The sequence below is a fragment of the Panthera leo genome, chromosome B1 (assembly GCF_018350215.1).
Source record: "Panthera leo isolate Ple1 chromosome B1, P.leo_Ple1_pat1.1, whole genome shotgun sequence".
Classification (NCBI taxonomy): Eukaryota; Metazoa; Chordata; class Mammalia; order Carnivora; family Felidae; genus Panthera; species Panthera leo.
The window spans coordinates 202,781,155-202,796,229 of NC_056682.1; the positions used below are offsets into that span (position 1 = coordinate 202,781,155).

The 15,075-nt window shown below is 44.7% G+C and overlaps 1 protein-coding gene across 1 annotated transcript in view; it reads right to left on the reverse strand.

The window, feature by feature from the left end:
• GRK4 (G protein-coupled receptor kinase 4) overlaps nucleotides 1–15,075 on the reverse strand; it is a 96,594-nt gene that overhangs the window by 27,926 nt on the left and 53,593 nt on the right. The window contains exons 8-9 of the mRNA XM_042937034.1: nucleotides 11,528–11,668; nucleotides 4,037–4,227 (exon numbers count right to left, since the gene is read on the reverse strand). Coding sequence (XP_042792968.1) covers nucleotides 4,037–4,227; nucleotides 11,528–11,668 — 332 coding nt within the window. The remainder of the gene's footprint in view (nucleotides 1–4,036; nucleotides 4,228–11,527; nucleotides 11,669–15,075) is intronic.

A 15,075-nucleotide genomic window follows, 5' to 3' on the forward strand; every position in this document is an offset into this window, starting at 1 on the left:
ATACGTAGAGGAATCTAAAGGTACGACACAACTACACGGGAAAACCACACAACCGTGCTACTCACACCTGCTGTCCGCCTCCCGAGTGCTGTGCGGCAGCCCAGCCCCAGGGGTGCTCCTGGGCCACACTGAGTCTGGCGCTTCTTTTGTGGCTTGTTGTTATGCTGTTTCAGGCATTTTATGGGAACAAAAAGCAGAGGACTACAGACAAAAAAGATGAAATACTCCAGGAAAATTACATCTGCAATAAAAGACCCCAACGATGCTCTGGCACTTTAGCAACTTCTTAACCTTTTCCAAAAAAATAACAGATACAAACAGGCACAGCCTAGGGCCTGGCAGGCAACAGAAAGCCAACATGTTTTTTGTTTGAGACAGAGAGGGAGCAAGTGAGCAAGGGGCAGAGAGAGAGAGAGAGAGAGAGAGAATCCCAGGAGGGGCAGAGGAAGAGAGAGAGGGGAGAGAGAAGAAGGACTCACCCAAAGTGAGGCTCGAGCTCACCTGATGTGGGACTCAAACTCGTGAACCGTGAGATCATGACCTGAGCCGAAGTCAGATGCTTAACGCCTGAGCTCCCCAGGCACCCCAAAAGCCAGCATGTTTGCTTCTCCCTTCCTCCTCTCTTTAGGACTGCTCTGGTTTCCATGGACTCCTCTGCCCACTTTCTCCAGAATGCAAACACAATGCTCATCTCCCCTGGAAGAACGACCCCTTCTCCCTCTGCCCAGATCTTAGCCATCTACCCAAGCTGCCTGGTGAGTCCCAGCCCCTCTGGGAAGCCTTCCCCGACTTAAAGCACTTCTGGTAGAGAGAATCCCGGGAGCCCATTAGGCTGCAGCATCCGTCCTGCTACTTCCAGTTTGGTGAGAGGCACGCGGAAGGCCTGGCACCCTCGGGGGAAGCTCCTGCGGAGGAGGGTGAGGTGGCCCCCAGGCTCTCAATTCTGACCGCTAACATGTTATACCCTAAGGCTGGTCTAAAACCCAACCTGAGTGCCTCCTCCCTTCTGACCTTAGACTTGAAATAGTAAAGCATTTTTATTTGTACTGTCCCTCTGCAAAAAGGAAGGTCATCTTTCTGCCACCTGGTCTGATCAAGGTTGTCAAGAGGCAATCTCTGACAACAAGAAGTAGGCCACAAAAACCTTTCTTTTGAAGAATGCAAGCAGTGCTTTACAGGTCCTTAGCTTAAAAGAGGAGGGGAAGGTACCAGCAGAGGCTGAATGCCATCAGTCATTCATTCAGCAAACACTTAGTGGGCACCTCCCGATGGCAGGTGTTGTGGACACAGCAGAGGAGGAGACAGGTATTCCAGTTCCCAGGAAGTGCCGGCCAACCCATGCCTTTCACCTGCTCTGTCGGAGGGCAAGGGGAAGCCTGAGGTGAAAGGTTGGTTCATAAAAGGTTCGTTTCTAGCCAATCCAGTAATCCACACCTCAGAGGCACGGCAGTTTGGCCCCAGACCACCACAATCAAGGGACTATCACAATAAAACAAGTCAAATGAATGTTTTGGTTTCCCAGTGCACATAACACTTATGTCTACACTGTACTATAATCTATTAAATGTGCAACAGTGTTATGTCTAAAAAAAACAATGAATCCCTCAATTTAAAAAATACTTTATTGCTAACCATCATCCGAGCTTTCAGCGAGCTGCAACCTTTCTGCTGGTGGAGGGTCTTGCCTTGACGCAGACTGCTGCTGACTGATCAGGGTCCTGGTTGCTGAAGGCTGGGGTGTCTGTGGCAGTTCCTCAAAACAAGAGAATGAATTTGCCGCCTCTTCCTTTCCCAAATGATCTCTCTGTGGCACGTGATGCTGTCTGACAGCATTCTACCCACAGTACAACGTCTTTCAAAATTGGAGTCAGTCCCTTCAAACCCTGCCGCTCTTTATGAACTAAGTTTATGCCATATTCTAAATCCTTGTTGTCGTTCCAACCGTCTTCACGGCATCTTCACCAGGAGCAGAATCCACCTCAAGAAACCACTTTCTTTGCTCCTCCGTAGGAAGCGCTCCTCATCCGTTCAAGTTTTATCCTGAGATCGCAGCCATTCAGCCCCTGATCGTAGTTCTCTTGCTGTTTCCACCCCATCTGCAGTGACTTCACCACAGAGTCTTGAACCCCTCAAAGTCCTGCATGAGGGCTGGAACCCGCTTCTCCCAAACTCCTGTTAACATTGGTATTTTGACCTCTTCCCATGAGCCACGGCAAGAAACGTTTTCGTAAGGACATCCAGAATGGTGAATCGTTTCCAGAAGATTTTCAATTTACGCTGCATCAGAAGAGTCACCATTTATGGCGTCTACAGCCTTATATTTTTTAAGATATGTGTTTCTTTTTTTTTTTTTTTAACGTTTATTTATTTTTGGGACACAGAGAGACAGAGCATGAACGGGGGAGGGGCAGAGAGAGAGGGAGACACAGAATCGGAAGCAAGCTCCAGGCTCTGAGCCATCAGCCCAGAGCCCGATGCGGGGCTCGAACTCACTGACCGCGAGATCGTGACCGGAGCTGAAGTCGGACGCTTAACCGACGGAGCCACCCAGGCGCCCCAAGATATGTGTTTCTTAAGTAGTAAGACGAAAAAGTCAAAGTTAAAAGTTACTCCTTGCTCCATGGGCTGCAGAATGGATGTTGTATCAGCAGGCATGAAAACAACATTAACCTTGCTATACATCACCAGAGCTCTTGGGTGACTGGGTACAATGTCAATGAGCAGTATTACTTTGAGAGGAATCTTTTTTTCTGAACTGTAGGTCTGAACAGTCGGCTTAAGATATTTGGTAAACCATGTCGTAAACAGATATGCTGTCATCCAGGCTTTGTTGTTCCATCTGTAGAGCGCAGGCAGAGTAGATTCAGCACAGTTCTTCGGGGCCACATTCTCGGGGGCAGGGGGAGGGGACACTGCCATGCTAACTCTGGGACAATGAGCAGCAGTGTCTCAGAGTGAAGGAAGAAGGGCCACAGTGAAAAAAAGCGTCCGACAAGCAGACCACATGTGCAAAGGTATGAAGCCCTGAGGACGCTTGAGAAGACTGTGAGCTGCAAATATGTGCCCAGCACGAAGGCAGGGAGTCCCCATTCGGGGAGCAGCAGGACACTGGGTTGGAGCAGTCAGTGAGGAGCGGCATCACACAGGCGTCACACAGGGTCAGGGGAGCCAGGCCCACAGGGGTCCAAGCTAGGGACAGCATGACAGGATCAGATCCCCATCACAGGAAGGCCTGTCACTGGTCTCACGGAGGAGGCACTGGGGCAAGACTGGCATTAGGGAGACCATTCAAGTGTCTGCCTGCCAGGTAACCTACGGAAGACCCAAACTAAGCCAGTGACCCTAACGAATGATCTGGGAAACATTCAGGGGTGATTTCACGACCAACTGTATGGGGAAGATGAAGGCAGGGGATACACAGAGCCCTTGGGAATTTCAGGAAAAGGGCACGGTGAGAAACTCCTGTAGGGAATGGTCTCCACATAGAGGTGCACCGCCACACAGAGGCGAAGGGACGGGCTGTGCAGGGAGGGGTAGAGAAGGGTGTCAGAGCCCGTGAGCTCCACACCTAAAGGTGGAAGGAAGGACTGCTTTCCCTAAAACTAAATATTCGATCATACTAATTTAATTCTACCTATTAAATTAAACTTAATTTTCTTTACTGAATTCTAAGGCACAAGATATTAAAATATTGAGGCATTTAATTGTACGCTATTTTGTGGGAACATAGTCTACAACCTTAAATAGAGCTCTCAAGATGCCTAAGAATCTGGGAAATGGGCTCTTCTTGCATGAGCAAAACTGCCTACATTTCATCAACGTAACAAATAAAACCAACCTACTAGAGATGGAAGAGAACTGAAAAGAAAACCAAGGTCCCCCACCGACTGACCCCATTTCCTGCGGTGTGAGTGACCACACCCTACAAATGGCCACCAAGGGGCCCCGTAGCCCTTGTGCCCAGGCTCGTGAGGGGTCAGCAGTAGCCGGGTGGGAGTCTTGGGCTCTCGGGCCCAGGAGTTCGTTCTGTTCTTACCTGTACACAATTCTTTCTTTCTGTAAGTCCTCCAAGCCACAGCACAGTTCGGCCGCATAGAAGATGGCTCTCTGCTCATCAAAGCCAGGGCTGCCCAGGTTGTAAATGTGATACTTTAAGTCCCCTCCATTCATAATGGTCAGCACCAAGTACAAGGAGTCTTTGGTCTCATAAGTATAAGACAAACTAACCTAAGGACAACAGCAACATAAAAAACAAAGCACAAAAACCTGCGCATTCATTGGTGATTTACTCTATTTGCTAACATTATTCAAATAACCCATGTTAGATTTATAATTAGAAAACCCAAATACTATATGCTTCAGGAAAATGCCTATCATGCATCTGGCGCTTCTCAGGCATGTACCTATCAAAGACTTTACAACAGTTCTGTACTGCAAGGACAGAACCTTCTGTGGCTAAGTGGGTAGGTGGCAAAACTTCAAAGACACTTGGGACTATGATTTATCAAAGCTATGCTCTCTAATCATTGAGCACTGATAGTCCATACTTGTAGAACACCCACGTTTAGCATACAAGTTAAAGACACTCTCCACAGTAGTGCAAGAGGGGTCTTGCTGCTGCACATCCTTCCAACATTTTGTGCCGTCAGTCAATGCTGGTGGAGGCATAGTTGTCTCTTACTGTGGTTTTAATGTGCATTTCTCTGTACATACAAATAAAGGAGACACTTCTCATAGTTTTTCATATACTTATCCATTTGCAACCTCTTGTGTGAAGTACCTGTCCAAGTGTTTTGCCCACTTCTCTGTTGGTATGTAGGTCAATTTGCGTGCACGCGCACACACACACACACACACACACACACACACACACCCTGCTGGGATTTTGATTAGGACTGCATTTAATTCATTTAATCTATATATCAATTTGGGAGAAGCAATATCTTTATATGTTGATTCATATGAATGTTCTGATCCATGAACATTATTTGGTCTTCTTCAATTTCTTGTAATAGCATTTCTAGCTCTCAGTTTAGAAGTCTTGCATATTCTCATTAAATTTTTGCCTAGATTTTGATATTTATTGATGCTATTATAAATGGTATCAATTAAATTTTTTTAATTTTCTAACTATTTGTGGTTGGCATTGTATCTAACTATTTGTGGTTGGCTAGATACACAATAAGTTATATAGAAAGTGTTAGGCTTTCATCATACATAATCATATTGTGGGCCAGTCAGGGTGGGCAGTGGGAAGCAGGAGGAAATGAGTAACAGGTACAGGTCAGGTTCCACTGATCAACTGTAAGCAGGGAGTAAAAAATGTTACTTTATATCTAAAGGAACTAGAAAAAGAACAAAGCTCAAAGTTGGTAGAAGGAAGAAAATAATAAATATCAGAGTGGAAATAAATGAAATAGAGAGTTAAAAAAAACAATAGAAAAGATCAATGAAACTAAAACTTGGTTCTTTGAAAAAACAAAATCAATAAACTTCTAGCCAGACTTGTCATTAATAAACAAATACATTAACTTTTTTAAACTCAGAAATGAAAGAGAAGTTACAACTGACACCACAGAAATACAAAGAATCATAAAAGATTAATATGAATAATTACACACCAACGTATTGGGCAGCCTAGAAGAAATGGATAAGTTCCCAGAAACCCAACTTTTCAGGACTGAATCACACAAAAATAGAAAATATGAACAGACCAATTACAAGCATTGAAATTGAAGCAGTAATTTAAAAACTCCTATAAAAAACAAAAAGTCCAGGATCACATGGCTTCACAGGTGAGTTCTACCAAACATTTAAAGAAGACTTAGTACCTATTCTCAAATTTTTCCAAAAATTGAAGAGGAATGAAGATTTCCAAATTCATTTTACAAGGCCAGAATCACCCTGATTCTGATACCAGATAAAAGCACCCTGAAACCAGATAAAAACACTACAAAAAAAAAAAGAGGGAGAGAGAATTACAGGCCAATAACCCTGATGAACATAGATGTAAAAATCCTCAACAAAATATTACTAAACCAAACTCAACAACACATGAAAAGGATCATACAACACAATCGAGTGGGATTTATTCCAGGGATGCAAGGATGGTTCAATACCCACGAATACATCAAGGTGATACACCACATTAACAAAATGAAGGATAAGTATCATATGATTATCTCAATAGATGCAGAAAAAACATTTGACAAAATTCAATATCTATTTATGATTTAAAAAACTCTCAATAAAGTGGGTATAGAAGGAACATACCTTAACATAATAAAGGCCATATATGACAAACCCACAGCTAATACTATACTCAATGATAAAAAGCTGAAAGCTTTTCTTCTAATATCAGGAACAAGACAGAGATACCCACTCTTATCACTTTTATCAACATAGTACTGGAAGTCCTAGCCATAGCAATTAGGCAAGAAAAAGAAATAAAAGGCACTCAAATTGGAAGCAGTAAAACTCACTATTTGCAGACGACATGATAGTACACATTGAAAACCTTACAGACTTCACCAGAAAGCTATTAGAACTAATCAATGGTATCAGTAACATCGGAGAGTACAAAATTAACATACAGAAACAGGTTGCAGTTTTATACACTAATAATAAGATATCAGAAACAGAAACTAAGAAAACCATCCCATTCACAGTTTTATCAAAAGAATAAGATACCTAGGAATAAATTTAACCAAGGAGATGAAAGACCTGTACTCTCAAAACTATAAGGCATTGATGAAACAAACTGAAGACAAAAATAGGTGGAAAGATATTCCATCCTCATGGATTAGAAGAATTAATATTGTTCAAATGCCCACAGTACCCAAAACAATCTACAGATTCAATGCAATCCCTATCAAAATACCAATAGTTCTGGGGTGCTTGTGTGGCTCAGTCAATTAAGCATCTGACTCTCGATCTTGACTCAGGTCATGATCTTATGGTTCATGGGTTTGAGCCCCACTTTGGGCTCTGCACTGACAGCATGAGGTCTGCTTGGGATTCTCTCTCTCTCTCTCTCTCTCTCTCTCTCTCTGTCCCTCTCCCACTCACACACTCACTTGCTCTCTCCCTCTCATTCTCTCTCTCAAAATAAACATTAAAGAAATACCAATAGCTCTTTTCACAGAACTAGAACAAACAATCCTAAAATTTGTATGAAACAACACAAGATTCTGAAAAGCCAAAAAAATCTTGAGAAAGAAGAACAAAGCTGGAGGCATCATGCTCCCTGATTTCAAACTATACTACAAAGCTGTAGTAATCAAAAGAGTATGGTATTGGCATAAAAACAGACACATACATCAGTGGAATAGAATAGAGAGCCCAGAGATAAACACATGCATATAAGATCAATTAATTTATGACAAAGGAGGCAAGAATATACAACCAGGAAAAGACAGCCTGTTCAATAAATAGTGTTGGAAAAATTGGACAGTTACATGCAGAAGAATAAAGCTGGCCACTACATTTTACCATACACGAAAATTAACTCAAAATGGATTAAAGACTTGAGGGGTGCCTGGGTGGCTCAGTTGGTTAAGAGTCTGACTCTTGATTTTGGCTCAGGTCATGATCTCAACAGTTCATGGGATCGAGCCCCACATCAGGCTCTGTGCTGACAGCACAGAGCCTGCTTGGGATTCTCTCTCTCCCTCTCTCTCTGCCCTTCCCCTGCTCACATGCATGGGCCTTCTCTCCCTCTATATCTCCCCCGACCCCCCGTCTCTCTAAAAACTAAATATAAATAAACATTAAAAAAATAACATGCTTAAAAATGGATTAAAGACTTGAATGTAAGAACCAAAACCACAGAACCCCTAGAAGAAACCACAGGAAGTAAGCTCTTTGGCATCAGTCTTAGGAATGTTTTTTCAGACCAGTCTCCTGAGTAACAAAAGCTTAAATAAACAATGGGATTATAGTAAACTAAAAAGCTTTTGCACAGCGAAGGAAACCATCAACAAAACAAAAAGCCAACCTACTGAACGGCAGATATTTACAAATCATATATCAGATAAGGAGATAATATCAAAATGTATTTTCTAAATTATACAAATATGTTAAAAAAAGACCTGATGAGAAAATGAGCAGAGAACTTGAACAGATATTTTTTGTGGTTTTTTTGTTTATTTATGTTGAGAGAGACAGATACAGTGTGAGCAGGGGAGGGGCAGAGAGAGAGGGAGGGAGAGAGAGAGAGAATCCCAAGCAGGCTCTGCACTGCCGACACAGAGCCTGACACAGGGCTCGAACTTATGAAACCATAAGATCATGACCTGAGCTGAAACTGAGAGTCAGATGCTTAACTGATTGAGCCACCCAGGCACCCCAGATATTTTTCCAAATGTATACACATACATATACATACAGATGGCTACCAGGCACATAAAAAGATGCTCATCATCACTAACCATTAGGGGAATGCACATCAAAACCACCACGAGATAGCATTTCACACCTATCAGTATGACTAGAATCAAAAAGACAAGAAACAAGGGTTGGTGAAGATGTGCAGAAAAAGGAACCCCTGTACAACTGTTGGTGGAAATGTAAGTTGGTGCAACCACTGTGCAAAACAGTATGGAGATTCCTCAAAAAATTAAGAATAGAAACACCATGTGATCCAGCAATTCCACTTCTAGGTATTTATCTGGAGAAAATGGAAACACCAATCCAAAGAGGTATCTGCACCCTTCTGTTGACTGTGGCATTAGTCATAATAGCCAAGATATGGAAGCAACCTAAGCGGCCACTGATAGATGACAAATGGATAAAGATGATGTGATGTGTATACAGGAGAATGAATATTGCTCAGCCATAAGAAAGGATGGAATCTTGCCATTTGTGGCAACGTGGACGGACCTAGAAAGGACAATGCTAAGCAAAACAAGTCAGTCAGAGAAAGACACCACATGGCTTCACTCGTATGTGGAATCTAAAAAGCAAAACACACTCACAACAAAACAAAACGGAAACAACAAAACAGAAACCGACTCCAACACTAAACAGGCTTGTTACAAGAGTAGGGAGGGGTTGGGGGTCAGAAAATAGGTGAAGTGGATTAAGAGGTACTAACTTCGGTTATAGAGCAAATAAGTCAAGGAGATGTGATGTACAGCGTAGGGAATACAGTCAATATTTGTAACTTTTTAATAACTTGTAATAACTTTGATATGGTAACTAAGCTTATCATGAGAATCATTTCACAATGTAGAAAAATATCAAATCACTATGATGTGCACTTGAAACGGATAGGATATTATTATGTCAATTATCCTTCAGTTGGGGGAAAAAAGGATGAAGGAAGTTACTTCCAGGTCCCTTGGGAGAGGCCAAGAATATAGAAACTAAAATATTTCATTTTAATAGAATAAACCATAGATACCGTTTATGTTCCCTTCATAAAGCTAGATTATGGATTTCCATGTTTCAAGGTAGTTATACAAATATATTTAAAGAAACCCCCAGATGAGCTGATTTTATGAAAGATTTTCGTGTCACGGGTGCAGAAGTGACCTATCATACAAGGAGACGTACATGATGGCTGTGCAGGCCCCTGTTCTGGAACATTTGTTCCCTACCACAAATCAGCGAACCTCAGTACTGAGACATGAATGACCGGGACGAAGTAGGTGTAACACTACAAATTCTTTCATAAAGTACCTTCCTCTCCCCGCTTCAGGCAGACCCTCCTGTTGCCGTAGCTGCTACGGGAGATAGGTGATGGGGTGAAGAAGTCACGTTTGGCGGTGAAAACCACACCACCTCATGCACAGCCTAGGGCCTGGAAGGGTCCCAAGGTTCACCCCAGCCCCACAAGTCCAATCCTTGCCTGAAACAGTGAAGGTGGAATTTGAGGCCCCATACAGTTGGAATGTGCTGATAGAGGGCCAGTAATACATTCGCCAAGTGTCAGAAAGAGGCCGCTGAGAAGAGAAGGACCAGAGGCAGTGCCTTTCAGGACTAGGAGTCAGAGTGGCTGCAAGGCCAGAGGGTAAGGCTGTCTGCCCCGCAGGGAGAGGAGGGCCCTCACTGGTTAAGAGCACACTGCCGGGTGTGGAGAGGAACCACAGGTCAGGCAGTGGTGGACAGCTACAGATTTATAGCAGGTCGGAAGTTGGGAGTGGGATCCCCACTCATTTATGTTTGTGCCCAGTAAGAAGTGAATTGGAAAGCGGATGGCCAACAGGCACATGAAAAGATGCTCAACGTCGCGCCTCATCAGGGAAATACAAATCAAAACCACACTCAGAGATCACCTCACGCCAGTCAGAGTGGCCAAAATGAACAAACCAGGAGACTATACATGCTGGAGAGGATGTGGAGAAACGGGAACCCTCTTGCACTGTTGGTGGGAATGCAAATTGGTGCAGCCGCTCTGGAAAGCAGTGTGGAGGTTCCTCAGAAAATTAAAAATAGACCTACCCTATGACCCAGCAATAGCACTGCTAGGAATTTACCCAAGGGATACAGGAGTGCTGATGCATAGGGGCACTTGTACCCCAATGTTTATAGCAGCACTCTCAACAATAGCCAAATTATGGAAAGAGCCTAAATGTCCATCAACTGATGAATGGATAAAGAAATTGTGGTTTATATACATAATGGAGTACTATGTGGCAATGAGAAAGAATGAAATATGGCCCTTTGTAGCAACGTGGATGGAACTGGAGAGTGTGATGCTAAGTGAAATAAGCCATACAGAGAAAGACAGATACCATATGGTTTCACTCTTATGTGGATCCTGGGAAACTTAACAGAAACCCATGGGGGAGGGGAAGGAAAAAAAAAAAAAGAGGTTAGAGTGGAAGAGAGCCAAAGCATAAGAGACTCTTAAAAACTGAGAACAAACTGAGGGTTGACGGGGGGTGGGAGGGAGGGGAGGGTGGGTGATGGGTACTGAGGAGGGCACCTTTTGGGATGAGCACTGGGTGTTGTATGGAAACCAATTTGACAATAAATTTCATATATTAAAAAAAAAAAAAAAAAAGAAGTGAATTGGAAAGAAGAGGGCTGCCACTAAGACGAAAGAGGCTGTCCCTGGCACGTTCCCAGGTTCCCAGCACATGCTGAGCCTGGAAGTGCGGGTGAGCCCCGGCTGCGGAGTTTTCGAGCCGGGGATGGAGGAGTAGGCGAGCCCGGACTGGAAAGTGGGCACGCCGCAGGGTGGAGAGTGGGCGAACCCCAGGGTGGAGAGTGGGCGAACCCCAGGGTGGAGAGTGGGCGAACCCCAGGGTGGAGAGTGGGCGCGCCCCAGGGTGGAGAGTGGGCGAACCCCAGGGTGGAGAGTGGGCGCGCCCCAGGGTGGAGAGTGGGCGAACCCCAGGGTGGAGAGTGGGCGTGCCCCAGGGTGGAGAGTGGGCGAACCCCAGGGTGGAGAGTGGGCGCGCCCCAGGGTGGAGAGTGGGCGAACCCCAGGGTGGAGAGTGGGCCAGTCCAGCAGCAGGTGCGCTCAGGAAGGTGGGACTCAGGACACCGCGTACAGGGAAGACTAAGGCAAGATACTTACTACAAATCTGCTATTCACTTTTTCCAGCATCCTCTTCTCATTTAGAGCCATTGCTTCACCTTTCCTCCTCTTTATTCTTTTCTTTGCTAGCTTCTTACAGGCGTACATTTTTCCTGTAGCTCGCACTTGACAGGCACAGACCTAGCCCAAAAGAAGAAACCACAAGCTTTGTATGTACCTGAAGTCTCTAGGCTGTCAACCACCAACACCACCACCAAACCCTGTCCTCTCCATGTCAATTCCTCCGGCCCAGAGCATGTGATGGGCCAAGGCCACTCCACTCTCAGACACGTGAGGGCTTAGAGCGGGCTCCTCCCTCCTCCCCCAGCTTCCTCAGACACAACCCGGTGAGCGGAGCGGGAGGCTGTGCTCCTGGAACTCGGGGGGGGGGGGGGGGTGCGGTGGGGGGGGGGCGCGGCTACAAGGGACTCCTCATGTGTGATCACGGCAGCCGCTTGACTCAAGGGTCCTCCTGGGTCTTTCAGTTTTCTTGCAAGAGCAACACCTTTTGAAACTAAATACATTCATTTTTCTTTTCTTTTTAAATGTTTATTTTTGAGAAAGAGGGAGACAGAGCATGAGCAGGGGACAGGCAGAGAGAGAGGGAGAGGCAGAATCCGAAGCAGGCTCCGGGCTCTGAGCCATCAGCACAGAGCCCACAGCAGGGTTCGAACTCACCGACTGTGAGCTCATGACCTGAACCGAAGTCTGACGCTTAACCGACTGAGCCACCCAGGTGCCTATCTTTTTTTTTTTTAAGTTCAAGAATATAAAAAAATAGATTTCAGAGAATTCATAATCTTTAATACATTGATTCTACTTAGTTGTAAAATAATATCTATATACTGCTTAACCTTACATTATGAGAAAATTTCCAAAATTACAAAAGTGGAGAGGAGGGAATAATAAGCTCCCATGTGCCTGACCCCCAGCCTCTGGCTATCAGCTCAGGGTTACTCTGTTTCCTCAGACTCCCACCCCCCTATACACACACACACACACACACACACACACCCTCCACACCAACACTCCAAAGACACATACACACCCCCCCACCCCACCCCCACTGCAGACACACACACACCCTCTACACCACACCCACACCCATTCCACACCGGACACACACACACAACACACCCCTCCACACATACACACAATCCACACCACAGACACACACACTCCACACACACAGTCCACACCAGACACACACGCCCACACCACAGACACATACCCACACCCCGTACACACTTACTCCACCACCACACACACACATATACACATGTACACACACCACACACACCTACTGCACACCATAGACACGTATGTGCCCCCAGGCATGTAACACAGGCACATGCTACACATACACAAACACAATTACCTTATAAGCAAATATAAGACACATCATTTTAATCCATCAATAAAATGATTTTGATAATAAAATATAAAGTTCATCGTGGAAAATACAGAAAGTATTAATAAGGACAAAACTCCATAAGGATAAAACTCGTTGGAATTCCAAGATGACTATCATTCACATTTGCTGTATAGGGTCCTGAGTTCTCCTCAGTTTTGGCAGGGGGAACCGGCCTTATATTATAGAACAGGTAATATTTTATACTGTTTTTATCTTACAGTGGGACTCTCTTCTCATCATTAAATGTTCTCCCACTATATGAATACTCCAAACCTTATATAATCATTAAGACACGGCACACAAATCACGGCATATCTCTCCATCGTTAACTTACGACAATTCTTTTAAGTGAAACTGCCAAGTCAAAGAGAAAGAAGGAAGAGGTCAGCGTGCCAGGCCCTGCACTATGGCTGGAGACGAACGCTCATTTGCCGCTCACAACAACCCAGGGAAGCAGGGATCATCTCCCTCTTAAGGGTAAGAAGGGGACGGTGGGCCCAAGATCACACAGCTGGAAGCCATGGAACAGGAACTCACCTCCAGTCTGCCCATCTCTCACAGATACGCTCTCTCCACAGCTCTCTGCTGTCTCTACAACCGTGCTTGCACAGACGCTGCCAATTCTCTTTCCCCCGTTCTGCCCCAGAGCCCTACAGATCCATTTCGGAGGACCTCAAGCATAAATGAACGTACAGTAGTTGACGAGATAAGACCAAAATGTTTGTCCTTCCAAACCCACCGGAAGAAGTATTAGCGTTTGGAAAAAGTAAATACACCATTGGAATCTGGTTTTAAATGGCACCGAGGCAGGACATCTGGGTGCCTCAGTCGGCTGAGCGTCTGACTTGATTTCATCTCAGGGCGTGATCCCAGGGTCATGGGATGGAGCCCCACATCAGCTTGGGATTCTTTCTCTTTCTTCCTTTGCCCCCCCCCTCCCCCTCCCCCCTCCCCCTCCCCCTCCCCCTCCTTCTCCTCCTCCTCCTCCTCCTCCTCTCTCTCTCTCTATCTCAAATGAAAGAGGCACTGAGGCTGTCTGCATTAGGGTCACAGTGCTCCCTCTGACAGGTATTCAGAATAGAAACAGATATTCACTCCGCTGCGCTCAGACTTGATGTAACAAATAGCACATTCAGAACAAGTCTGTGAAAAACCACAACATTTTTTTCATCCACCCAATCTTTTGTTTGGAAACACAAGGAAATGTGTTAAAAAGTAATCTATAAATATCATAAATACACCAAGTCTTCCACAACAGTTAAAAGCTGCAAACATGTTATCACTGAGTCCATTTTTAAATGTACACATGGCTACAGTTAGAACTACATTCTGTTGTAAACACAAGATCCATGTGCTTGAAATGTCTTTCCCTCTGTTCTCCGACAAAATCTGAGTTTTATACTTGGAGATCACGAAAGGCAGAATAGCATGAATTAAAGAGAGCAAATTTTCCTGCTCTAGGATGTACGGAAAGACAGAGTGGATTTCTTACAGAAATATCTATCCCGAAAGGGTGACAGCAAGCATTTTTGGTTGAGATCATTCAAAATACTCTAAAAGGTCTGCAGAACCGTATCAGAGGGTCGGTACCATGGATTCTCCTGACATAATGGCTACGAGGACCAGTTTCTTACCACGCCAACTACAGGTCTTACTTGCAGCACAAGGCCTCGAGGCCAGCTTCCTAATTCACGTTAAGGCAATTCTGGTACGTCTGGTTTAGGCTTTCGATTGGAATTTGGGAGTGTGCAGGATTTAAATCACAAGTGGCCAGCGTGACTTGCTTCTGACTAAACACACAGCTCCTGGCTCTGGGCAGTTGTAAATGCCTGAGCTGAATATGACCACTCCAGACCAAGAGCGAGGCAATTAACACCTCTTTAAATTACCGAAACAGAACTGCATGTGATTCTGTGTCCACCTCCCACAATAGTCTCTACCTGGGAGAGCCATTACATCTAGACCATGTCTCATGAACTTGTGGACAGTTTCCTCAGGATTTCCCCAAATTTAGATGTTGTGTAGTATCTTTTGATGTAGGTGTGGGGGCACATACACACATCCAAACAGAGTTGAGATAAATAAGCCTATTTAATAATACACCCTGTACTAAGTGAGCTTTTAGGCTAGTCCT